The sequence below is a fragment of the Myotis myotis genome, unplaced genomic scaffold (assembly GCF_014108235.1).
Source record: "Myotis myotis isolate mMyoMyo1 unplaced genomic scaffold, mMyoMyo1.p scaffold_m19_p_1, whole genome shotgun sequence".
In the NCBI taxonomy this organism is placed as follows: Eukaryota; Metazoa; Chordata; class Mammalia; order Chiroptera; family Vespertilionidae; genus Myotis; species Myotis myotis.
The window spans coordinates 49,833,049-49,859,608 of record NW_023416313.1 but is presented as its reverse complement, the minus strand read 5'-3'; the positions used below and the strand labels follow the sequence as shown (position 1 = coordinate 49,859,608).

The 26,560-nt window shown below is 46.8% G+C and overlaps 1 protein-coding gene across 11 annotated transcripts in view; it reads right to left on the bottom strand.

Annotated features, from left to right (window-relative positions):
- The window catches only part of SHROOM3 (shroom family member 3), a 167,732-nt gene that overhangs the window by 8,137 nt on the left and 133,035 nt on the right, over positions 1-26,560 (bottom strand). For 9 of the 11 annotated variants that reach the window (XM_036337060.1, XM_036337090.1, XM_036337080.1 and 6 more), the window contains 4 exons: positions 22,820-22,893; positions 16,449-17,342; positions 14,745-15,254; positions 9,636-9,786 (listed from right to left, as the gene is read on the bottom strand). In XM_036337060.1, the coding sequence (XP_036192953.1) occupies positions 9,636-9,786; positions 14,745-15,254; positions 16,449-17,342; positions 22,820-22,893 (1,629 nt within the window). Of the gene's footprint in view, positions 1-7,335; positions 8,390-9,635; positions 9,787-14,744; positions 15,255-16,448; positions 17,343-22,819; positions 22,894-26,560 lie in introns of those variants that run through there. The other 2 variants (XM_036337129.1, XM_036337138.1) reach the window with 2 other exon arrangements.

Sequence of the window (26,560 nt, the reverse complement as noted above, 5' to 3'; positions counted from 1 at the left end):
GCTCAATCCCCAGTATGGGGTATGCAGGAGGCAACTGATCAATGATTCCCTCTCATCACTGATGTTTCTATCTCTCTCCTTCTCCCTTCCTCTCTGAAATCAATAAAAACATATTTTTAAAAAAAGGAAGGGAAAAAATAGAAATAGTTTTGACCAGCAGAATTAAAGGGTACGGATGACTTTTGGTATCATTGCTTCAACCTCAGCATCAGAGGATACAGTAATCACAATGATAAAGGGGAATATTTATTTCTACACAATCTGCCCATCTTGGAGTTGGACCACGAGATATACTTCAATCCTAAGTCAGGTTCATAATGTTCTTGAAATGTCCAAGTTCTGGGTGACATCCTATTGTCTTTTCAACATGCCTAATCCCAGGGCTGAAGGGTAATTAAATATCATTTGGCCCTGACCAGGGGTCTCAATTGGTTGGAGCATCATCCTGTACACCAAAAAGCTTGCAGGTTTGATTCCTGGTTGGGGAGCAAATGGGGAGCAACTGATCTATGTTTCTCTCTCTCTCCCCTTTCCTCTCTCTCTCAAATCAATAAACATATCCTCGGGTAAGGATTAAAAAACATTCCTATCTGCTGTACCCTCTCATCATGGGTTATAATCTCAGAATTCCTCAAGCTATTTCGTTAAGACAAAGTCAATGCAAAAGACAATTTTAGTGATGGAAAACTACATGTATACTAGAGGCCCAGTGCACGGATTCGTGCACCGGTGGGGTCCCTCAGCCTGGCCTACAGGGATCGAGCTGAAACCTGTCTGAAGCCGGCTCTCTGACATCTCCCGAGGGGTTCTGGATTGAGAGAGGGAAGTTCTCGGGTGACAAATCCCAGAATTGGGCTCCCTCCTCTCTGGTTCCAGGTGCGTCACCCGAGAACCACTGCTGCCAAGTCACTGCAGCTTGGCAGCTCCTGCATTAAGCGTTTTCCTCCTGGTGGTCATTGCGTGTCATAGCTACCGGTTGGACAGTCACTTAGGCTTTTATACATATAGATATGGATGTTACATTATTCAACTAAAGAGTCTCAGCCCAGAAAAATGCAGGTGGGAGAGAATATTGTTTAGTGTTAATTGCTTAACTTTCCTTATAGTCTCCTAGAAAACTCATTGTTTTCCAAAAAACAATTCTGGCTGGTAGCTATAGTATTTGCCTGCAAGACAACCTGCTAGGTACCTCCAGCAAACCTCCCAGCAGGATGCTGCGCTCCTGCTCTGTGATGTCAGGTCCTGTGATGAGAACAGCAAGGACACGGATGGAAAGCAGTGGGGAAGTAAGCACTGCCTGCTACCACCACTCCCCACAGTCCCGCCGGTCAGGGTTAGGTTGAGTCAAATGTCCTCATTCCTGCTTTCCGGATAGATGACTGAGACCCTGACACGGACATGAAGTCAGGCCAGGATTCTTTAACCTCTTAGCTTGCATTTCCTAGGCTTGTCACTCTGAATGCCACTGGATGATACTTTCCAAGAGAAAACCAGGTTATACCCAAGTCCCAAGAGGTAGTTAACTGAGCAGCAATGTTTCTCTCACTCCAACCAAAGGAAAGGCCTCCTGCTTATTCAACTGTTTTGCAATCCATTTCAACCTCATCTTGAGAAGTATAGTCTCAAAAAGGGCTTTTAACAAACTAAATAGTGGAAAGAAAAGATAACAGCCTCTGGTTTTTCCTTATATTACTTCCTTTGAAATTAATATTGTGTGAAGGAACTCAAAGCACTTTTATTAATAATTTAATTCATATCATTAAAAAATTCTCATTATGGCTCTGTCGCTGGTATTTTAAGGGACAGTGTGCTAATTTTTTAATTTGCAAATAAGCAGAAACCAGTAAGAATAAGTGTGTCCTCACATGTAGGGGTGAGTGGTGAAGACAAGCAAGAACTCCTCCTCTGCGTTTCTCCTGAACTTGGCTCCCCACCTTTTTCAGGCTCTTTCAATCTAAGTCAGGCTATGCTGTCCTTGAAATATTCTCGTGCTGAAGGGGTAGCCACCGAGTAAGCAGAGCTCAGTGGGCAAGGACGGGCCAAAGAAACTGACACAGCTGATCAGCCATCTGCGATCAGGCTCAGCAGTCTCATTCACTGCTTTGGTTTTCAAAGGCATCAATGCTGGGCCGGGCTGTACGCCCTCAGAGCTGTGAACTCCAGACTTCATGGTATGAGTAAGAGCAGAACGAGATGAAAAGGCCTAGGAGTGGTCCATGAAGGATTCTTTGGGGAGGACCAATACACGTTTTCTGGCACTGTGATTTCTGAAAGCTGTTTGCTGGGACGTAATATGACATAGCAACAGCTCAGCCATATATGCTAATACAAGTATACTAAGCAGTTGACTCAGTCACTTGTGGCCCAAATGTTGCACATATTTGAATGGTATTTGAATTTTTTAATTTTACCACGCCCTTAAGATATGGACATTTGGATTTTAAAATGCAGTTAAAAGGGATTTGAGTAACTGAAGGCAGCAAGGGAAAGCTGGCTATACTAAATAGCCATTTCTTTGCCAGTAGATAGATCTTGTCCAAAAAAAACCTACCAACTTCCTGCAGAATTCACTGGAGAGAGAGAAGAGGTATTTTGGGTGTTGTTTTTTTTTTTTTTAAAAAACACACAACAACAACATACTAGTCTCTTGGGAGCTACCGATTTGCAAAATCACTGGCATTTATCCACTTCTCATCTGGGATAAACTTACCTCGACCTGTGTGAGGTGCTATTTATAAGGGTTCTTTCTCTAAACATAGTTTAGCAGGCCCTCCCTTCCTCTTCACCATCTGTGCACAGCAACCCTACTGGGCCCTGTCCCATCTCCTTCCTGCTCCAGGGAAAACACGGACCAGGAGTCAGGAGACCGGCTGCGACAGAAAACTCACCATCAGGCGTCGACTGAGCCTGCTCATCTCACCGCAGCAGGGGGATAATAAGACCTGTCTAAAACTAGTAACAAATAATGTTTCCGCACTGAACTCCTCTGTGCCAGGCACTGTTGAAGTGTTTTACTAGTCCATTGCCACCCCCAACCACCGGATGGGATAGATACTGTTATTATCCAGGTTTTACTTATTTAACTTGCCCAAGCTCATGTGGCTATAAAGTGCCAGAGCCAGGCTTAGACCCAGGCCCTCTGGCTTGGCGTTCAGGCTTTTCATCACTGCAGTAAAATAGCCGATAGGAATATTATGAAGCTCCCATCAAATAAACGCTGGCTATTTGTGTGAGTGTGAGTGTGCTATCATTAACATTAGGCAACACTTTGAAGAGCACATGCTACTCATTTTAGGGAGATGCCTCTAGGGCAGGGGTGGGGGGCATTCAGGCCACGATAGGACCCATGAAATCATTTGGTCTGGCCCTGGCAAGGCCTTAGGGCTGAGTTAATTAAATGTTTGACCAAATATAGCAGGCTAATTTTTAAGTTGCTAATTTTGTATGGGAAATCCTATCTAATAAAAGAGTAACATGCAAATTAAACATCACTTCGCTATCAAGATGGCAGCACCCACAGCCAATAAGGAGGGAATATGCAAATTGACGTGACAAGGCGAGAGGTGGAAGGCGGCTCTGGGCTGGAGCGAAGGCAGAGAGGCGGCTCCAGGCCGGAGTGAAGGTGGTGCCCGCAGCCAGGGGAAGGAAGGCCTATTCTTGCACGAATCTTCGTGCGCTGGGCCTCTAGTGGTGTAATAAATATCCAAGTGGCCCTTTGCAGAAAAAAGGTTCCTCCCGCTGCTCTAGGGGCATACTCAAGGTCTCCCACCCCACCCCCCAGCTTCACCGTCTGTTCCGAGAACTTGTGCTGACAGTGTTGCCAATATGTCATGTAGACACAGTTGGCCTCTGCTGATTGACTGTCTTCCTCTCAAACAAGAGTAATTCAGGACTCCTAGCCATGGGGTGAATTCAGGGCCTGCTAGGAAAACCTAGGGAGGAGCCAGGCAGCAGCCCCGGGCTGTTTTCTTAGCTGAAGTTCACCCAGAGACGTCAGGGGCCGTTTATGTCTGGTGACAGCAGTGGAATCAAGCCTCTCTCCTGTGGTGTGACCATCGGAGCAGAAAGGCCCGGGGCACCCGACTGCCATACAGAGGTCCTCCTTCAAGAGCGGCTCCTCACCATTTCCTTTGGAAAGGCTGGTGCCAGAAAGCTGTCCCATTTACTTAGCATGGTCTCTCGGTATCGGGAATCTCTGATACACAAGAAACAGTATTTCTTTAAATTCAACTAAGCTCCTTCTCCTCCCTCCTAAAATGACCTTCCTGCTTTTCCTGTTTCAGTCGTGACACTCAACGTCGGCCAGGAACGTGGGAGTCATTCTTGGCCCTCGCCTCTCTTCCATGCTTCACATCTAATCTGGTACCGGTTCTATTTTACTTTTTTTTCCTTCAATCCATCCGTTTCTCACTGCTTCTACTGTGTTGCCCTTAGACCTGTGCCGTCACTCCCTGGACAGCCGTGACACCCTCCCTACGGCCCTCTCTTTCTCCTCACACAGCTGCTGCAATGCAGATCTCCCTGCTGATAAACTGTGTGTGTGTGTGTGTGTGTGTGTGTGTGTCCATGTCCTCACACAGCTGCTGCAATGCAGATCTCCCTGCTGATAAACAGTGTGTGTGTGTGTGTGTCCCCATGTCCTCACACAGCTGCTGCAATGCAGATCTCCCTGCTGATAAACGGTGAGTGTGTGTGTGTGTGTGTGTGTGTCCATGTCCTCACACAGCTGCTGCAATGCAGATCTCCCTGCTGATAAACAGTGTGTGTGTGTGTGTGTGTGTCCCCATGTCCTCACACAGCTGCTGCAATGCAGAGCTCCCTGCTGATAAACCTGGGGAGGGGGGGTGAGGGGCGGGGGCGAGGCGGTGACTTGCGATGCTGGCCAAGATGGCATAACCCCGAGGCCTCTCTCCCTGCTTACTGCAGCCAACGTCCTAGGCTCGGAAGAGGGCTCAGTGAAGTGAACTATGGCAGTGACCCGGAGGGCAGCCAGCCTTGAAGTATATCCATAATGGAGGTGAGTTTATGTGTGAGCTCTGACCTGAGAATAGCCCCCAGGCAGAACTACACAGACAGTGTGGTGGCAAAAACTCCAGGAAAAGCCCTGCCTTTAAAACCAGAGGACGAGAAACGGGCTGTTGTGAGCTCAAGAGTGGGGGGATTTCCTGTTTCGAAATCCGTTCTCTCTTTTTTTCCTCGCCCTGCCCCCACCACAGGTGACTCCACGTAAACAGAGCTGCATGCACTGTGAGGGGAGGCTCCTGCATTTAAACTCCAAGAGAAAACCCTTCTCTCCGTCAGAGCAACTGGGAAAAGGACCTGTGGTCCAAAGAGCACGAGGGGAATCCTCACCACCTTTTCTCTTCCTCTCTTGAGGGCGGTCCCAGCAGTGCAGAATGGTACAGCGCTCAGGTTTTATACTTGTTGCTAGAACTTATCTTTCTATATAACCATGAGAATGTGTCTTTCTGGCCAGATGCCCAGGAAAATGGGCTGCTGGGAGCCAGAGAGTGGGGTGGGGTGGGGGGGCACTGAACAGTAGAGAGCTGGAAAAGATCCCCTATTCTGTGCAGAACTGACCTAAGCTGCACGTGTGTGGGACAGACCCACAGAGGCACTGCAAAGACTTTGAGAATGGAACGCGATAGAAATAACTGCCCAAGTCCCAGGCTAACCCTGAACGACTGAAGTGTGGGACACAGCCAAGTCTCTGAACCACCACCCAGAGGGGGGCTACAACTTGTAGTCAACATTTTCCAGGAGATTTTAACAGAACCCAGAGTCCCACAGAATAATACTCAAAATGTGCAGAATACAATACAAAATCACCCAAGATAAAAAGAACCGATGAAATGTGAGCAATTCAGGGGGAGATAATCAACAGGCACTAACACCAAGAATAACCCCAATGTTGGGATTATTACCAAAGCCTTTAAAATACTTTTTATAACGATGCTCCATGATAAAAGCAAGCACCCGTGAAATGAAAAGGTAGAAGTTCTCAGTTTCTTGTCGTGTCTATTTCTTGGCTAACTGAATAGAAATTTTAGTATTGAAAACTATATTTGAAATTAAAGAAAGAAATCACTCGCAGAATGGAGACAGGCAAGTCAGTGAATTTGAAGATAGACTAACAGAAATTATCCAACCAGAAGAAGTGCAAAAAAACCAGACTGAACAACAACAACAACAACAACAACAAACCCGGAGCTTCAGGGACCTGTGGGACTATATCAGAAGGTCTAACATTTGTGTCATGTCACCGGAGTCCCAAAAAGAGAAGAGGAAGATCAGCGCACAAAACATATTTGAAGACATAACGGCTGCAAACGTCCTACATTTGGTGAAAGACATACATTTATGTAATCAAGAAGCTCAGCAAACCCAAACAGGATAAACCAAAAAAAATCAGGCCCACCCACATCATAATCAAACTACTGAAAATCAAAAATAAAGAAGAAACATTTTAAAGTAGCCAGAGAAAAACAACACATTGCGTATGAGAGGAACGAGTATTTATATGACGGCATTTCTCACCAGAGATCGTGGAAACAAGAAAGTGCAGCAACAATTCTAAAATGCTAAAGAAAAGGAACAGGCAGCCCAGAATCCCTGTGAAAATACCCTTCAGGAGCGACAGCGGAATTCTTAGATGAAGAAAAACTGAAAGAATGTGTCACTAGCAGACCTATTCTAAAGAAATGCGAGGGCAAGTTTTTCAGGCTGAAAGGAAGACAAAGCAGAGGGAAGGTTGGGACTTCAAGACTGAAGGAGGAGGAACGGAAAGGGCAGCTGAGAACCATCTGGGTCACTAATGATCTCTTGGGGAAAGCCAATTCCAGGGAACAACAGATTCTTTTTGCCTTTTAAAATTTTCCACTAAGTCTCTAAGCCAAAGCCTTTTGCCCTCAGAATCGAGAATCATGGGCTCTGCTCAAGCAGATTTTTGCCAATAGATATGGCAGGGTTTAGCTAAGGAGTTGGTATCAAACTGCCTTTAGTATTTATGTATGTCAGAAGTTCAGACAATGAAAGTGTTTCATATTTTAAGTAACACTTATATTTACTTGGAATATTATAATTCATCATCTAGGCTGGATATATAAATAGAAAATATATTAAAATGGAATTAATTTAAAATGCCAATTTCAATTTAACAAACATTAATAAATCAGGACTCTAGTTTCCACTGATTTTTGGTGAGTTTCATGCCTAGAGATGCACCTTAGGGTATTAATAAGTTTGGAATATTGGGCAACAAATTTCTACTTTGCAAAAGTTGGTGAAAGGCTACCCTCTGCCTCAGAACAGTCTTGGGGAGTGAATACTGACCATGCGTCATTTTTGAAAATCATTGTTAGAGAGCTTGTACATCAGGAGAACTGCACTTTCAACTGTATGCTGAGCGTTTTAATAGATGCCTTCAACTTCATGTCACGTTCACATATTTTCTCTTTACAAGTCAGATATGCAAATGTAAGTACCACTCACAAAAATTCCATTACACATTCATAAACTTGTAGTTCATCAAAACAAACAAAAAACTCTCCAAGGTTTCTCCATTGCTGAAGGCAGAAATCGAACCCTTCAGCATTTCGCACCAAAGCCCCTGGTGATCATGCGGTGGCTCCAGTGGATCCTCCCAGCCCCATCTCCTGCTGTATGTGGCCCTCCTTTATTTTCTAAATTTGGCCATTTCTAATTTAGTCACTTTTTTTTTTAATGTTTTTATTGATTTCGGAGAGTAAGGGAGAGGGAGAGATAGAAACATCGATGATGAGAGAGAATCATTGATCCGCTGCTTCCTGCACGCCCCCTACTGATGATTCAGCCCAAACCCTGGGCATGTGCCCTGAGAATTGAACCATGACCCCACTGGTTCATAGAATGATGCTCATCCAGGTGGGCTAGTCACTTTGTTTTATATTCCAAAATACCAAGCTACCAGAAGTTCCTTTCTTCAAGACACACCCTCCTTATGCTTTTCCACACCTCTAGGTCTTTTCCCACCCCACTTCCTTTGTCCTGAATGTCCCCATCTCCTCTTGTCTGACTCATTTCGATTACTTCAGTATAAAATGTGACGATCCAGTTTTGTGAAAATAAATACAGCGGTATGTTAAAAAAAAACACACCAAAAAAACAACAAAAACACCCCCTCACACGTAGAATATAGGAAGTACTCAATAAATGGCATCTAATGTTATTTCCCATGAGGAATAATCCTCTCTTCCTTCATATACTCAGTCCAAAAATACTTTGTGCCACATAATCCTCAGAATGAGAGGGTGATAATAAAGTGATGACAAAGAGGTTAAAAATAAAATTGAGATGTGGAGGGCAAAGCAATGAATAATATGCCACACTGCTGTTGTAGAGCAGGGTATATCTACATGGAAAAAATAAGAAAAGTAAAATGTTCCATTATTGAAAGATGTCATGGCAGCTTGATACCTGTAATAGGGTTTATGTAGCTCCCTCTCTGGGACAAACATAGACAGAACAGAGCTAGGTGTGTTTCCGCGCTCAGAGGACCCATGCAATGGGGGAGCTCAGCAGCACTGAGATAGGGATATGAGTGTGCTATGAAGCAGATGTTTAAAAGGGAAAACCATGGGCAGGGAGAGAGTGTGTTACCACAGTGGCTGCATCAGCAAGTCAGCCCTGGCGCTGTGAGCCCCCTGAGCTGGCGCAGGAGGGAGAAAACCACTGAAGGAGGTGCTTCTAAACCCCTAAGACTTCCTGCCCCATAACTTCCTGCTCCCAGGGTCTGTATCCTGTGGTCTCCTTCCAATACATAAACACGAGGGCTTAGGACACATATTCTAAAATAAGTGAATGGAATCACATGAGAGAGTTTCTCCTAGAATTGGTACCACTGAACCATTTACATTCCAGACTCAGCAAGAGGCAAGCCTTAACAAAGAGTCCTTTCAGCACGCAGGCCTGAGCCGCGGGCTGTAAGCACAGGGCCCAGGGCCGGGCAGCCCTCTGGGCTGCAGGGAAAGTGGAGCGGCAGGAACTTCTCCCCTGTAGGCACAGGCAAGCTTAAATCTCCGTGGCTTGGGGAAGATAGCAGCAGCATGGTCATTTTAAAAACGCTTAGCAATGAACATTTCTGTAAGAGTATCAAATGCTAAATTCCAATGCTGTGCTTTCAAGTTATTCTTCACTGGGGTATGGCAAAGAGAGCTGGGGAATTTAAAGATTAACATTCCCTTTTCCAAAGTGTCTTCTGATGATCCAGTCTCTCCTTAAAATTTCTAGATTTTCTAGTTTTCCTTTTGCGCATGAATCATGAGTGAAAATTCCACGGGTCTCGAGAACAATGTTGTGGTCTCTGTGCTGGACTAGGAGGCAGGGGACCTGGGGTCTAGTCCCAGCTGTGAGACCTTTAGGAAATAACTAATAGCCACTAACCTTCACTTTTGTCATTTATAAAAGTGAAAATGACAGGGGGCTGTGAGGAAATTGCTCAAAGTGCCATGCAAGTCCGGAGGCCAATGATGGTTTGGGCTCGACTGGTGATGTGACAGGCCCCTTTCCCTCTTGCCCTAAGGGGCATTACTGAGTAACCCTGCCGGGACCCTGACTAGCTTTCTGGGGAAAACAAAACACAGGTCCCAATTCTTTACCTTCTTTTCATTGACATCCACCTGCTCCTCTTCCTCACTCATCTCTTCTGGCATATGTTTGATTTTGTTCAGAAGCTCAGCCTTGGGAGCCGACACGCTGTAGTAGGCAGGGCAGTTGACCAACATGCCCACTGCTTCCTTCTCTTCACTCCTGCGTCATAAAGAACAAAAAGTAGAGCCATACACAGCCATACCAGAAGCTTCATTTCACCAGGTCTCTCCATTCAGAAATGTGTAAAAAAATCCTGTTCAATTACTTCCTAGAAATTAGGATGAACTAACTAGTGAATACTTACTAATGAGTGATAACCATGGGCAGAGCTCCTGAATCCAGGCAAACTTGGGATGAAAACCACCAAAGGCAGTACTGGGAAGGGAGGAGTAGGGATCAGGCCTGTGGACTTGCCAGATGACTCTGGGCAAGTCATTTACCTCTCTGCATGGTTTTCCTTTTGTGATAAATATAAGAAGGATATTGACTCCCCATTTCACAGAAAGACAGTGGGGAGCCAGGACTCAATCGCTGTGAAAGTATTTTAAGGCTATTGCACATATCTCAGATTTTAAGTTACTTCCTACTCTTCCAGGGTTCCCACTATCCTTCTGATGCAGACTATAACTGTTATTTGGACATTTGTCAATATTCCTTCTCCCTAAGCCTGACATCCTATATAAGCCCCAGAAATCTGGAGCATGCTGGTCAATGAATATAAGGTGTGAAATCTCACTGATTTCACAGCAGGGGTTTTCAAGGCTGGGGAACAAATGCGGAGTTGAGAAACCTGATACCTAGTGTTCTCTGTTTTACTATAACTAGAGGCCCAGCGAAATTCGTGGGGGGGGGGGGGGGGGGGAAGGGGAGGGATCCCTCAGCCCGGCCTGCACCCTCTCCAAACTGGGACCCCTCAGGGGATGTCCAACTGCCGGTTTAGGCAGGGATCGGGCCTAAACCGGCAGTTGGACATCCCTCTCACAATCCAAGACTGCTAGCTCCTAACTGCTCACCTGCCTGCCTGCCTGATGGCCCCAAACTGCCCTCCTCTGCCAGCCTAATGGCCCCAAACTGCCCTCCTCTGCCAGCCTGATCGCCCCTAACTGCTTGCTCCCCTGCTGACCTGATTGCCCCTAACTGCCTCTGCCTTGGCCCTCACCATGGTGGCTTTGCCTGGAAAGAAGTCAGACATCCGGAAGATGTCTGGTTGACCCGGTCTAATTAGCATATTACCCTTTTATTAGTATAGATTAAGCTGCCTTTCAGACTTTCCACTGAATAAATGACTCTATGGAAATAGTTTGGGCTCTCTCAAAGAGGTATTTCAGCTGTTCAATCTATGACATTACATAACATCTAGACCAGCCGTGGGCAAACTACGGCCCGTGGGCCGGATCTGGCCCATTTGAAATGAATAAAACTAAAAAAAAAAAGACTGTACCCTTTTATGTAATGTTTACTTTGAATTTATATTAGTTCACACAAACACTCCATCCATGCTTTTGTTCTGGCCCTCCGGTCCAGTTTAAGAACCCATTGTGGCCCCCGAGTCAAAAAGTTTGCCCACCCCTGATCTAGACCATCATTTTACTGTGGAATAAAAAAACCCATAAAAGTCTTTTTTACTAGTTTCCTGCTTGATGGGACTATTCCTCTAAGCAATATAATTACATCTAATTCAGTTAATTGAAAAAATAGAAAAAAGGTTTTTTGATATGTTCCCCTTGCTGCCCAGATATATTCATGACATTACAAATGGGTTTCTCATGCATTTATTTGATAACTAAATTTCACAATAGATATTTGCAGCCTCACCCACAACAGAGCAATGCTCATTCCCACCAGAAGATGGCACATGGTATCCTTTGAAATTCCTCCTGCAACAGCTACAGGACCATTTCACTTCTAAACTGACTGAGAACATAGGTTCTCAATAATAATGCTGGGAAATGCTAAGGATGTACTTATACGTCACACTGATCTATCTGCAGCAAGTGGTCAGAGGACAGAATGAAGCGACTAGAAGCCCCTCGTTTTGACCTACCACAACCATTCATGGGGAGCTAACTGGCACACCCACAAATACTCATCTTTGGGTCCCTCCTGATACCCAGTGCATTGTCTTGCATACTGTAGGTGCTCAGTAAATGTTTGCCAAATACATGACCCTAGGTAAGTCAACTTCACCTCAATTTGTTTCTGCCAAATCTGAAGAAGAAGGGATGGGCAAGGGGACTAGTGTTCAGGCCTTGTATTAGGAAAGCCTCTGATATCGAAGAGCTCGTAAGTACTACATAACTCTTTCTTTCTCCCCACTCCCAACAAAATATAGCATTCTTGTAATTTAGTGAGATCATTTGGAAATTTCTAAAATGCACATCCAACTTTAGATGAAATGCTCTCTGTTTATTTAGTCTGGAAGAACTAACTGTGGAGTTCCAATCTGTCAATTCAGTTTTCATTGGAAACTAAAAAGAAAATAAAACTACTCTAAATCTTTCCCATAGCAGTACTTTAAGGAAATCAAACATGCAAGAAGATATTCAATAACCCAGGAAAAATCAAAAGAATGAAACAAAGACTGCTCACGGTCCCTTTGCCCCCTGGGGCTGGGCGCTGGCACAGGTTATGGGGCTGTAACATGTGTGGCTCAGGGAGCTTCAGGGGCAGAGGCTCAGAGGCTGAACAAAACCACCGGTGTGTTCCAGTCAGAACTTCCTTGATTCTTAGAATACGAGCATTCACCCTAACTCTTCAAAGGTGAATGTCAGTGTGGTATATAAATCGATGCCTCTAGACTCATCCTTTTTATAAAGACCCGTTCAGTTCTGCCTTGCAAGGGGGGGTGCTCTACCATGTTCACCACTTCTATCCCCCTCAGCACTGCCCTCTGTGGGGCTCTCTGTAAAGGTGAGTGAGGGAGAATGGGAGGGCTTCAATGTCCTCACTTGTAAAATGGAGATCAAACTGGTAGCTATCTCAGAAGGTTCTTGTGAAGATTAAACAAGATGATCTACACTAATAAAAGAGAAACATGGTAATTGGTGTACGACCGCTACCCTTCCCATTGGCTAATCAGGGCAATATGCAAATTAACTGTCAGCCAAGATGGCGGCCGGCAGCCAGGCAGCTTGAAACTAACATGAGGCTTGCTTGCTTCAGTGACGGAGGAAACCAACGTTCCCGCCTGCCACTGCAGGCCTCTGAGCCTGCAGTTTCAAACATTGTAACAAATATAGACGCTAAACAAAACCCCAGAAACCTGCAGCCAGCAGGATCGCAACATTGTAAGCAAAGGCCAGAAACCTACTTTCAGCAGTGGAGGCCTAGGAGCTGGAGCCAAGCCTCAGAGCTAAAGCTGGCCCAGAATAAAAAAAAAGAAAAAAGAAAAAAAGGAGCGGTTGGGAGCTTCAGTCACCCCCAGCCTGAAAACAGCCCTCAGCTCCTCACCCAGGCTGGCCAGGCGCCCCAGTGGGGACACCCACCCTGAAGGGTGTGTGACCAGTTGCAAACAGCCATCATCCCCTCACCCAGGCTTGCCAGGCACCCCAGTGGGGACCCCCACCCTGAAGGGTGTGTGACCAGTTGCAAACAGCCATCATCCCCTCACCCAGGCTGGCCAGGCACCCCAGTGGGGACCCCCACCCTGATCCGGGACACCCTTCAGGGCAAACCAGCCAGCCCCCACCCATGCACCAGGCCTCTATTCTATATAGTAAAAGGGTAATATGCCTCCCAGCACCGGGATCAGCGGAGCCGTGAGGCCTCCCGGCACCGGGATCAGCGTGACAGGGGGCAGCGCCCAAACCCCCTGATCTCCCTGCGGCTCTGTGTGTGACAGGGTGCGGCGCCCCAACCCCCCCCCCCCCCCCCACGGGCCCTGCTCTGTGTGTGACGGGGTAGAGCCATAACCTCCCCATCGGCCCTGGCCTGAGTGTGAGAGTGGCGGCACCCCAACCCCCTGATTGGCCCTGCTCTGTGGGTGATAGAGGGCGGTGCCCCAACCCCCTGATGGGCCCTGCTCTGTGCGTGACAGGGGGCTGTGCCCCAACCCCCTGATTGGCCCTGCTCTGTGCATGGCAGGGGGGAGCTCCCCAACCCCCTGACTGGCCCTGCTCTGTGCGTGACAGGGTACAGAGCCCCAACCCCCCTGATGGGCCCTGCTCTGTGAGTGACAGGGGGAAATGCCCCAACCCCCTGATTAGCCCTGCTCTGTGCATGACAGGGGGTGGCGCCGCAACCTCCCCATCGACCCTGCCTTGAGTGTGACAGGGGATGGTGCCCCAACCCCCCAATCGGCCCTACCCTGAGCGTGACTGAGGGTGGAATCACAACCTCCCGATCGCCCTGCTCTGTATATGACGGGGCGGCGCCCCAACTCCCCAAGTGACCCTGCTCTGAGCCCGACCAGGGGCTGTACCTAGGGATTGGGCCTGCCCTCTGCCACCCGGGAGCAGGCCTAAGCTAGCAGGTTGTTATCTCTCGAGGGGTCCCAGACTGCGAGAGGGCACAGGCCGGGCTGAGGGGCCCCCTTACCCCCCGAGTGCACAAATTTTTGTGCACTGGGCCTCTAGTGTTTATATAAAGAAATGAATGCATTTGACAAAGAACATGAACAATAAGTATTAAGACTATTACTATTGTTACTAGAGCCCAGTGCACGAATTCATGCACAGGTGGGGTCTGGCAGGCCCACCCGATTGGGCTGGCTTGGGGGGAGGGGACATGGGAGGTTGGCCATCCAGCCCTGCCCCTGATAGGGGGGAGGGGGCCGATTGGGGGCAGGGCAGGCTGGGGGGAGGAACCTCAGGCAGTTGGCCCACCGGCCCCGCCTCCTGGTCGAACTCCTGGTTGAACTCCCAGTTTAGGGGACAATTTTCATATTAGCCTTTTATTATATAGGATTATTTTTTATTGTTGGACAAGTGCCTGGTAACTCAAGGCCAGTCTGTCCCACCTCCTACACCTCAGAGCCATTCCCCGAAAGCTGACAGGGAATGTCACTCTTGGGTCAGGATCGTTGGAAGCAGGACAAGATCAGGTAAGTAGCCCCAGATTTATCACCCATGGGTGGAGTTCACTTATAAGTCTGCTTGGGGACATTACCAGGGACCTACCTCTTCCCTTCGTGTCCTGGGAAGCTGACAGCTCTCTGCATGGCCTTCCTCTTGACGCCGTTTTCCTGCAGCAAGTTACCATCGGGAGGAAACAAACCCTCCATCAGGTCCATAGTGGTCTTCAGCCTGGAGTCGGGGTCCAAAATGTCTGCCAGAGATTTGTCTTGGTGGACAATTTCCTTGGCCAGCACCTCCGTTCTGATGTCTTCTGACGTCTTCTGAGGACCGGGACTGGCATTGTCTTCTAAACCACGAGTCCCACTGAGTGGGTCGTGGACGAGGCCTTGGGTCAGAGTGGGAGGCTGCTTTCCTGGGCCTGGCTGCCAGCTGAGGGGCCCAGCATGCTGGGGCCGGGCGCCTGCGGTGGGTGGCGGGCTGGTCCCGTGGTCCTCGGAACCTCTGATGGAAGTTTGGGGTCTGGAAGCTGGTATCTGATGGCCAACCGGCTGGGCTGCCCCAGGCACGGGCCCTTCCTTGGCAACTGTCCTGTTGGCAGGTTTGCTGGAGCTACTGGATATTAAAAGGAAAAGAGAGAGAGGTGGTGAGAAACAGTTAATAGGAAGGTGAGGATGAGGGTGAAAGAGCTGTCACCACTGGGCTGGTGGGAGTGGGGCGAGGCGGTCACATTTCCGAGCATCCTAAGGAACTTCAACTGATTGCTCATGGGGAGGTCGTGTGACTTTTTAACGGGGGTGAATCGAGTAGGAATTCATATTCCAGAACTTTCTGAAGGGCCCAGGTGGACAGAGGGAAGTGGTAAATCACTCTGGTATGGAGAGTGATAGCAGGCAATGTGGTGGGTGGGTGTTTTATTCCGTGTTGTGAAAGATCACTTGTCCTAAGGAGTGTGTGTTGGGAAATGCTTCTTCCTCATTCTTCTGGCTTCCAAGAGCAGGTTTTCCTAAGCGTCACTGACCTTCAGCCCTACACTCGATTCCTTCCTAGTGTCTTTGGAAAGAAATGCTAACCATAGCTGGACCATTCATAGTCCAGCTCTTCTTTTTAAGAGCAAGGCTGCCTCTGGGCGTGCTCCTGCGTTCTCTCTTACTCTCCCTCCATCTATTCAGGGTGTCCCCCCAAAATGTATACATACTTTAACAGCTGATAGCTCACTTTTGAAAATGAAATGTATTTTAATAAATACTGCTTTATAATTATTCAAAATGTGTATATACATTTGTTTGGGCACCCTATATATAAAATAGACACACATGTGTATGTGTGGATGGCTGGCACGGCCTGTGAATAGGCAGATAAACCTATTTAATCTGGGGGCTCAGTGTCAGGATGGAAGCCATTTCTCCATATCAGCTCTCTCAGTAATGCAAGTGATATTTTTGTCTGCTGTATGCCTTCCTCTTACCTCTCATTCCTTAACTGACTCAGAATGTGGGCAGGAAGGAGGGATGCTACTGATGTCGACCCATAGAAGCGAATTATGCCTCCTGGGTGAGGGCTTTCGTTTTCACTGCTCTCACTCCTTGCTGCCCAATGACTGCTCGTATAACCACCCCCCAAGGTAAACAAGAGAATCAACCTGCCAGCTTCAGGGACTGAGCTTCTATAAAAACCCTCCACACCAGGGCTCTCCTGTGGCCAAAAGCAGGAGGGTCTAGGAAGCCTGGAGTGCGAAAACCTCTTACTAGTGAGGGAAACCCTCTCCTTCTTAGCTAAGGGCCTGCCCTACCCAGTCTGCCCACTCACCTCACAGGGGGCTCCATGCCATCCTCACTGTCCAGCTGTGCCTCACACAGAGCTTGGGGAGGAGGGGGAGGAAAGTCTTCCCAGCTATTCACCAGGATTTCCTGGCTTGGGGGTGGGGGTGGGGGTGGGGGTAGGGGGAGAGCTTCGAATGTGGGGTGGGAAGTGGCATTGGGGTGCAAGTCCTTCACAAACACTTCATCCTCGTAGTCCTCCCGAGGCAGTGGGGAGGCCTGCAGGACGGACTCCGATATTCGGAGGGAGATCCTCCCCGGAGTGCTCGGGACCCCAAGAGGCGTGTCTGGGTCAGAAGTGCTGCTTGAACTTGGGAGGTTCTGCTGCTTTTTGTAGTGCTTCAGGCTTGCTGACTCGGGCGAGCAAGGTTCCTCGGGGAGGCTGTTCTCTCGGACAGTGTGGGCCCACTTCACACGAGGTGGGGGAGGCTGCTTCCTCTTCCCCTCTTCTGCCCCGCGCTCCGGGCTGTGGGGCTCATGGCCTCTAGGACGGGGAGGCTGGGCCAGGCTGTGGCCGTTGCTTCTGTGAGTCACTGCTGGGGTGTAGGGCGGAAGAGGCTGCTGGCCCGTCTGACCGTCCCTCCCAGTCGGCTGATCACCGGCAGCTGGTGGACAGTAGCTGGAGGGGGCAGGGGAAGGCAGAGCGGAGCTGAGTGGGGTCAGTGGTCCTGCCCTGGTGTCTGTGAGATGCCCTTGCAGCCCTGTGGGTAGTGGCCTGGGGCAGGGCATCCTGCTGGCCTGCCTCTGATGGTCCAGCTGTCTTGGACAGTCGCTGGGAATGGAGGCGCCAACGGCTTTGCAGTCTGAACCACCCCATCGAGGGCTGGGCTGGTGTTTGAGCACTAGCATCTCTTCTTCGCCTCTTTCTGGACAACCGAGTGACCTGGAGCAGGACACAAGCACAAGCATGACGGCTCTGAAGGAGCAAACACTGAGCCCAGGTTCACTGCACAGACGGGGAAAGCACTGACAGGAAAGCTGCATGCTCTCTCCCTCCCCCACCAGCTGCTCATGCAAAGAACTGAGTTTAAATACAATGCCAGACAGGCATGACCTCCTACAGGGAAATGTCACATGGCATTTGCTTGAATTCGCCTTCTCTCACTGCCCCCACCTCCCACCCTCACCACCCACAAAAGGTGGTTTGAGGACAGGTTTCAGGTTATAAAAGGAAAGAAACAAGTGGGTACATCTCTTCAGTTGCTTTGAGGCCTACTCTGGAGCCAGCCCCTGCCTCAGGGGACGAGAATGCTGCCTCATTCTCTCCCACTGCCTTCCCGTGGGGGAGGTCTGTTCGGAAAGCATCTGCGGGGGCTGCTGAATTTGAAGGTTTTATTTACAACTGTCTCTTAGTCTCTTAGTGTTTTCATTTCTTAAAATGGAATGTAAAAGGAAGGGGAGGGGTTCTCACCAAAGGAGCTTATAATAAGCAGTTACCTTGGGAGAAAGACTGACAGAATTGGACAGACAGGGTGCATGGTGATTTAAACAAATATCCCCTAGCCAGGCTCCAAGGAAACCCCAGCGCCTTCCAATAGCTTTGTTATTGTGTTCTACAGGACAAAAAAGAGAAAAAAACAAAGAAAACAGCAGTGTGCAGCATTGCCCGCTGCCGGCCATGATGTGAGGAGAAAAGGTATCTCCAGCAAACCATCATGTAAGTTCCTGACTAGCATGCCAGTGAATCTGGAGAGCAGATGGCCCTTTTCATGGTGCAGACCTGAGTCCTGAGGGAGCACGGCTCAGCCCTCAGTCAGAGGCCGGCACAGGCCTGCCACGAAATTGTCTGAGTGCTTGTGGCAGGAGGAATGCAGCATACTGAAGGAAAAGACCGCAAAGACCAAATTAGCCCCTCTTGTGCCCTGATTTTTCTTTTTTATAAATGCAGATAGTTGAATGAGGGGCCCATCTCTCTCTCCCTCCCTCCTCCTCTCTCTTTCTCAGATGCAACCTCTTCCTTTCCATCACAGATCCTTTTCATTTAGAAGTGGTTTTATTTGTTGGTTTTTACCAGGACGCTCTCACTATCAGGGCTGCTCGGTACTTGCCGGGTACTCAAATGGGTATACGAGAAGCCCAGAGGCAGGAGGCTCACTAGGCGTGCTCTGCACTGCCTGTCTCATTCATGTTGGCATCCTGGCACACAGTATCTTGTTAGTAAATGTCTGATGAACAATGTCTCTTCTACCCAACTGCTCTTTAAACTGTACAATATAAACTATTTTTAAACTTAGCATCCTCCAATAGGACATGGCGTCCACTGGAATCTGATGCTCTATGACTAATTCGGGTACCTTCATCTTCCTTCCTCTGTATCTGGAGGCTTTTCAGGGAAGACACCACTAAAACATACAAGGAAAGAGGATAGCCCCTATCCTTTAAGACCCAGCCCAGGAAACCTGGGTATAATGGTTTTAGTTTGTTTAATCTTCGAAGGTATTATTTGAGTTAAATGCTTGCTTAATTTGGTGGATAATGCCTCTTCTTGGTGACTGTTTTGTATTTTTTCAAGAACAAAAGATAGGATAAGAGAGATTTCATTTGAGTCTCTTTGATAATAGACTGTGCGAGGCAAGCATCTGTTGATCTGTATCCAGGAATCCTAATATCCAAGAACGGAGTTTGAGAACAATTAGCCTCATTTCTCCCTCCTTCATAGCATTCTTTTTATGAGGTGAAAAACACGTAACATAAATGTTACTACTTGAACCATTCACGTCATTGCAAAACAGATCTCCAGAACTTCATCTTGCAGCTCTGAAACTCAGTACCTTATATGCAACAGCTCCTCGTCCCCACTCCTCCAGCCCCATCAACCACCTTTCTACTTTCTGTTTCTATAAGTTTGACTCCTTTAGATACCTCACGTAAGTGGAATCATCGCGCATGTCTTTTTGTGACACGCTTATTTCATTTAGCATGATATCCTCAACGTTCATCCATGTCATAGCATGTCCTTCCTTTTTAAAACTGAATAATATCCCACTGTATGAACATTTAGTTTAGCTGTTCTACTGATGGGCATTTGGATTGTTTGCTATTGTGAATAATGCTGCTGTAATCATAGGTATGAAAATATCTCTTCAAAACACTGCTTTCAACTCTTTTGGATAAATACTAAGAAGTCGGATTGCTGGGTCATATGGTAGATCTATTTTTAATTTTTTTGAGGAGTCTTCATATTGTTTTTCATAGCAGTTGCAGCATTTTGCAGTTCCAATTTCTCCACATCCTCACCAACACTTTTTTTTTTCAATAATAGTTATCTTAATAATCCTAATGGGTTGAGATGGTATCTCAATGGGGTTTTGATTTGTATTTCTCTATTAGTGATGTAGAATAGCCTATATAATAAAGAATATGCAAATTGACCATCACTCCAACACATAAGATGGCTGCCCCCATGTGGACACAAGATGGCCTGCAGGGGAGGGCAGTTGTGGGCAATCAGGCCTGCAGGGGAGGGCAGTTGGGAAGGACCAGGCCTGAAAGGGAGAGCAGTTGGGGGGGACCAGGCCTGCAGGGGAGGGCAGTTAGGGGTGACCAGGCCTGCAGGGGAGGGCAGTTGGGGGCAACCAGGACTGCAGGGAAGGACAGTTAGGGGTGACCAGGCCGGCAGGGGAGGGCAGTTAGGGATGACCAGGCTGGCAAGGGAAGGAAGTTAGGGGTGACTGGGCCTGCAGGGGAGGGCAGTTGGGGGCGACCAGGCCTGCAGGGAAGGACAGTTGGGGGCGACCAGGCTGGCAAGGGAGAGCAGTTAGGGGTGACTGGGTCAGCAGGGGAGGGCAGTTGGGGGCAACCAGGCCCGCAGGGGAGGACAGTTAGGGGCTACCAGGCCTGCAGGGGAGGGCAGTTAGGGGCAATCGGGCCGGCAGGGGAGCAGTTACGTGTTGATCAGGCTGGCAGGGGAGTGGTTAGGGGGTGATCAGGCTGGCAGGCAGAAGCAGTTAGGGGCAATCAGGCAGGCAGGCAGGCGAGCAGTTGGGAGCCAGCAGTCCTGGATTGTGAGAGGGATGTCCGACTGCAGTTGGACATACCTCAAGGGGTTCTCTGATTGGAGAGGGTGCAGGCTGGGCTGAGGGACAAACACCCCCGTGCACAAATTTCGTGCGCCAAGCCTCTAGTCTTTGACTCACCTGACTATTGTCTTTGGAGAAATGTCTATTCCAGTCCTTTTTATTTTTATTTTTCAAAAGCTTTTTAAAATATGTTTTTTATTCATTTCAGAGTGAGGAAGGGAGAGGAAGAGAGAGATAGAAACATCAACAATGAAGGAGAATCACTGATCAGCTGCCTTCTGCACGCCCCACACTAGGGATCAAGCCTGCAATCTGTGCATGTGCCCTACCAGGAATCGAACCGTGACCTCCTGGTTCATGGGTCAAAGCTCAACCGCTGAGCCACACAGGCCAGGTTATTCAAGCCTTGTTTATGAATGAGCTATTTGATTTTTTATTTTTTAAAATATTTTTATTGATTTCAGAGAGAGAATGAGGGAGAGAGAGAAAGAAACATCAATGATGAGAGAGAATCATTGATTGGCTGCCTCCTACACTCCCCGCACTGGGGATTGAGCCCGCAACCCGGGCATGTGCCCTTAACTGGAATCGAAACTGGGACCCTTCAGTCCGCAGGCTGACGCTCTATCCACCCTGACTAAACCAGGTAGGGCAGCTATTTAATTTTTTAATGGTTGACTTTAGTCTCACCTTTGACTTCAGCCAGTTCTCTTTTGGCAGTGCTCTAGTTCACTGAGTTTTCCTTTGTCTCTAGCATTTAATTAATGCACCCAAACTAACCAAAGTCCTTGGCCTCACCTGGAATACTTATTCATTTTAGGCCCAGCCACAGGAGCAAGAGCACAGAACTGTGGAAGGCTGCTCTTGGCATTGGAGGTGGAAACTTAACATCACATCCTGACCACATTGGCTGCTCCTAAGTGACAGTTTTAGGGTGACTTATGAGAAGGTGAATAAAGAAAAAGAGGGAAACAATGACTGCGTGAATTATAATAAAAATTAGGGTACTGGCTTGAAAAACATGGCAGGTAGTAGGGAGGGTTTAAATGCACCATCATTAGTAAGTAGGTTATGGTAGCTAGCTCTATGATGCCGCACTAAAACTACATATACACAGGCATATGGTTCAGGGGAAACTCTCTTTGGAATTTTCTACTTATTTAGCTCCATGTGACTAGTTAAAAAATTCAAATTCTAAATAACTGCCCATTATATTTTTCTACCTGGGAAAAATGATTTTGATGATAAACATTTTTTAAATTTAATTTTTAATTTGTTTATTGATTTCAGAGAGGAAGCGAGAGGGATAGAAATAGAAACATCAATGATGAGAGAGAACCATCAATCGGCTGCCTCCCACACATCCCTTAGTGGGAGTCGAGCCTGCAATCCAGGCATGTGCCCTTGACTGGAATCGAACCCATGACCCTTCAGTCCACAGGCCAACACTTTATCCACTGAGCCCAACCAGCTAGGGCTGATGATAAATTTTTAAAATGACTTTTTCTGTTATATTATACTAGAGTCCCAGTGCATGAAATTTGTGCACAGGTATGGGTCCCTAGTGGCTGCTGGCTGCTGGCCGGGGCCTCCCTTCCCCTGGTGGGACCAGCTGGGGAGAGGGGCCGCAGGTGGTTGGCTGGCCGGCCTCACCCCCTGGTCGAACTCCCGGTCAAGGGAACAATTAGAATATTAGGCTTTTATTACATAGGAACCTTTAGTGCTGAAACATTATGATTTAGGAGCGTTATTTTTTTTTTATTTTTATTTTTTTAAATATATTTTATTGATTTTTTACAGAGAGGAAGGGAGAGAGATAGAGAGTTAGAAACATCGATGGGAGAGAAACATCGATCAGCTGCCTCCTGCACACTCCCCACTGGGGATGCGCCCGCAACCCAGGTACATGCCCCTGACCGGAATCGAACCCGGGACCCTTCAGTCCGCAGGCCGACGCTCTATCCACTGAGCCAAACTGGTTTCGGCAAGGAGCGTTATTTTTTACTTCAGGTGCTTCCTGTGAGTTTGCCTCCCTATGTGAAGCCATTCGTGAAATGCTCGATCCTCTCTGAGCACTTTAGTCACCAGGCCGGCCCTTTGCACACAGAACTGGAAGAGATCAGCCACATGAGAGAGGCCCCATGTGTCATTTTTTCTCTAAAAAGTGTCATTTTTAGAGAAAGTCATCTACAAATAAAAAAGTTCCCCACAGCCTAGACAAATGGAGAAGGCAGCACAGGACACAATGAAACATCGCAATATCACATTTCAATTTCTTATTCAGAGGCATAGAAACGTTGAACTCTAGCAGCATTCATAAGGCAGAGGGCATCACACATACCTGGGTCCAGGGCCAGCCAAGTAACATGGATCCTTCACAAGACCAGAGCCATTGTTTCCCCCCAAAAGCACATCCTGAAACACAAGAAAGGCACAGCATTATTACCAACAAATTTATTTGAGGGGGTGGAGGCAGGAAGGAGCAAGAATAGTCACTGGAGGCCTGCTATCTGTTGTCAGGCACCATGGTGGCACTCTCCCATACCGCCGTTTCTCCTCAAAGCCCCGGGAAGGACTGTGAATCCCACCGCGCCGATGAGGAAGCGGGCCCAAAGAGGTTAACTTCCCCAAGGTCTCAGTGGCAGAGCTAGGATTTCAACCTCAGTCTGTCTCACCAAGTGCTTCTCCTCACAAGGGCACTTTCTAAGCAAGAGAAGGCTGATAATTATCTCTAGGGTTCAAAACAACTGCTACCCTTGAAATGACAAAAATTAATTCAAAGGGCCAACTTTCTGAAACAGCAATAGGAAATAACGGGAGATGCCAGGATAGTGCATGACATTTAGCAAAAACCTCCCGTTCTGACTTATAATTCCAGAAGATATGAATCTGACGTGTAATCAAGCTGAAATATGTTCTCTCTGGGTTTGAAAATGTTTTACCCACATGTAATATCAATGTCTTTGGGCCTTTTCAGGTAGTCATTACTTGTTTCTTTTTGTTTTTAATAAGGGTATTATTGGTTTCCTGAAAGGATCCTAGGTCAGTTTTTGATAAAGTTTTGCCCAGGTGAATAAGTCCCTGATGAAGACAATGTTGCCATTGATGATAAAACATTTAGCTCTCAATTATTTATGCTACTAGGTAGAAAACAAGAAATGAAATCCATACATTGTCTCTACATTTAATTTCAGCAATTATTTCATCACTTAATCTGTCCAAAGAGCTTAATGCTTTCCACAGAGCTCATTGCTTTCTACCCCAATTTTCTCCCCCGCTCCCCATCCCCAGGCAGTGGTGCAGGTACTAATGAGCAATAAAAGAGCCAAAGGCAGTAGGCACAAAGAAGAAACCAACACTCGAAGATTATTGGTAACTGCAGCTAACACTTATTGGGCATTTACTTCGTGCTGGACACTGCTCAATTCCTTACAGTCCTCAAATTAGGAGCCTAGAGTTGAGTTAGGTACATGACATTTCTTCTGTAATTTAATCTAGAACAATGGGGAGAGGAGAGGTAATTGCAGCTCAGAAAGGTTAAGTAGTTTACCCACCCACACAGTTAAGTAGGTAGAGGAGCCAGGATTCAAACCATGATCGCTTCGAAACACAGGGCCTTTCTTGGTAATTTTAGCAAGCTGAGTGGCAGCTGAGGTGGGTGCAATCAGACATCAGTGCTTCGAGAGAAAGGAATTCCACATGTCTCTGATTTGCTCAATGACCACTTTAGGGAATGGGAATTCCTGCTCTCCAGGAAACCTTGTGGCCCTTTTAAAGTCCTTCCCTGTTGCACCTTCTCTGCTGACATGAATGTGAAGCTTTGCCAATAATTAATTGGGGAAGCCTCTAGGTCCTCTTTAAGCTCCTAACCCAGTATAACTTTTAAATATAGTTTCCCATTCTGTCATTTCCTTTGAATTACAGTATGAACTTAAGTTGATATTTATGTTAGTGTGGGTAAAATAAAGGAAGTTAGACTCAGGAATAGGCTGTTGAGAGAACTCTCTAAATCTCCTGTCAACAAAACTTGGTTGGAGCATCGTCATGCACACCAAAAAGGTTCCAGGTTGATCCCTGGTTGGGTGCATAGAGGAGGGTGCAACCCGTCTGTCTGTCTCTCTCTCTCTCTTCCTCTCTCTAGAGAGCAATAAAAACATATCCTCGGCCAACTGGCGTGGCTCAGTGGTTGAGCGTCAACCTATGAACCAGGAGGTCATGGTTCAATTCCTGGTCAAGGCACATGCCCAGGTTGCAGGCTGGACCCCCAGTGGAGGGCATGCTGGAAGCAGGCTATCAATGATTCTCATCACTGATGTTTCTATCTCTCTCTTCTTTTCCCTTCCCCTCTGAAATAAATAAATAAATAAATTAAAAAAAAATATATATATATATACACACATATATATATATTAAAACAACAACAACAAACGTCCTTGGGTGGGGAATAAGAAAACAAAACCATTTGGACAGAAGGAAAATGCCTTCCCAAGCCAGAGGAGGATAAATTTTTGTTGTATTTACTTGTTTTGATTAGGCGTATGTTCACTGTTAAAGAAGACTTGATTTGCTACAAACCGGTAAGAAGTGTACAGTACATATAGAGGAATTTAGAGAAAAGCAGGGACTATGGAAGAAATACTTATGTTTGTTTTTTAATTATTCCTGATTTCTGATGACTGACTTACTGGTTTTTTTATTCTTTATTAGGCATAGCATACTTAAAACTATAGACCTAAAGCCTGTTGAATGCAAATCCTCACTCTTGCTTTGGGTTGAGTTAGAAATCCTAATTTCTCTGTGACCAATGAAATATGAAATCAACAATATTCATCTACTTTGGAATATCAGTGTCCAGTATCTGCTAAAATGAATTAGAAATCCATTTGAAAAATCTTAAAGTGGTATTAAAAAGGTAAATAACAGTAATGAATACACTTTAAAATGAAATAGATTTATTAGCTGAAGTTTTACATATAAGATGTTTAACTCTCACCTCCTTCGCTGCTCCCCAACCTTTTTTTATTTAAGGAGGCAGCATGCTATAATGACTTGAAGAGAGTATGGGGTCAAAACCTTGCTCCCACTACCTTGGGCAAATTTCTTACCCTTTCTGTGCCTCAGTGCCCTTATCTGTAATATAGGGATAGCGACTCTATCTACCTCTTTGCATAGATGTCAGAATTCATTTCATACTTACAAGAACACGTAGTACAATGACTGGCACATAGTGCACATTTGGTTATTAGTAGCTATTTGTAATTTTACATTTTGTGGAAAGTTGATTCTGTTATTTATCCACAAGCTGGAATGGTGCTTGTTGAGAGGTGCTAACCATGATTTACAAGCTGCACTCTCCAGAATCCATGCATCGAGCCATTTCCTCAGCAATGAAATGTCTGGCACGCCATCACATGGTGAATGTGTTACATATCAGAAACAAAGGTCTCTGAAAATACACTGAAAACCAGAGCAGCCTCTAACTCAGCATCTGGAAAAAAAATGCCTCACTAGGAATCTTACTTCTTCGCAGGTTTATTTTTATAGCTTCTTCTGCATTTTAGATCTATGCCGTGAAGAGGTATAAATTTCTGTCTCAGAGGCTGAAATGTTTGAATATTTTTCTGTAGGGCCCAGCTACTTAAGAAAGGTTGTTTTACAAAGTCTCTAAAAAGTAGGAAATAGGCAAGAATTTGTTGTGCCCGTCAGTTCCATCACTAATATCCACTTGTTCAGCAATTACACCTTTGGAATGACCAGGAATGAAAGGAGAAGTAATGGGAGGCTGCGTGTTCAGAGTGGACCACAGCTGGCTGAGAAGAGGCCAAGCCTGCTGAGGATCTGAGTAGGTCTCTGGTTCCAGGGGGTGGCAGCCTTCTGCAGTCATTATTTCAGGCCAAGGAATAATCAATTTCCTAAGCAGAGGAATTTATTTCCATGTTGACCTTATTTTGGAGGCAGAAACTGTCCTTATAAACTTTTGAAAAGGAGCTGAATCCTTGTCCAAAGCTTGTAAAATCCTGCTCTATTAGCATCTGGCTGGCAGGACGGAACAAGTAACATTTGTTCAGGATGCCGAAGACTG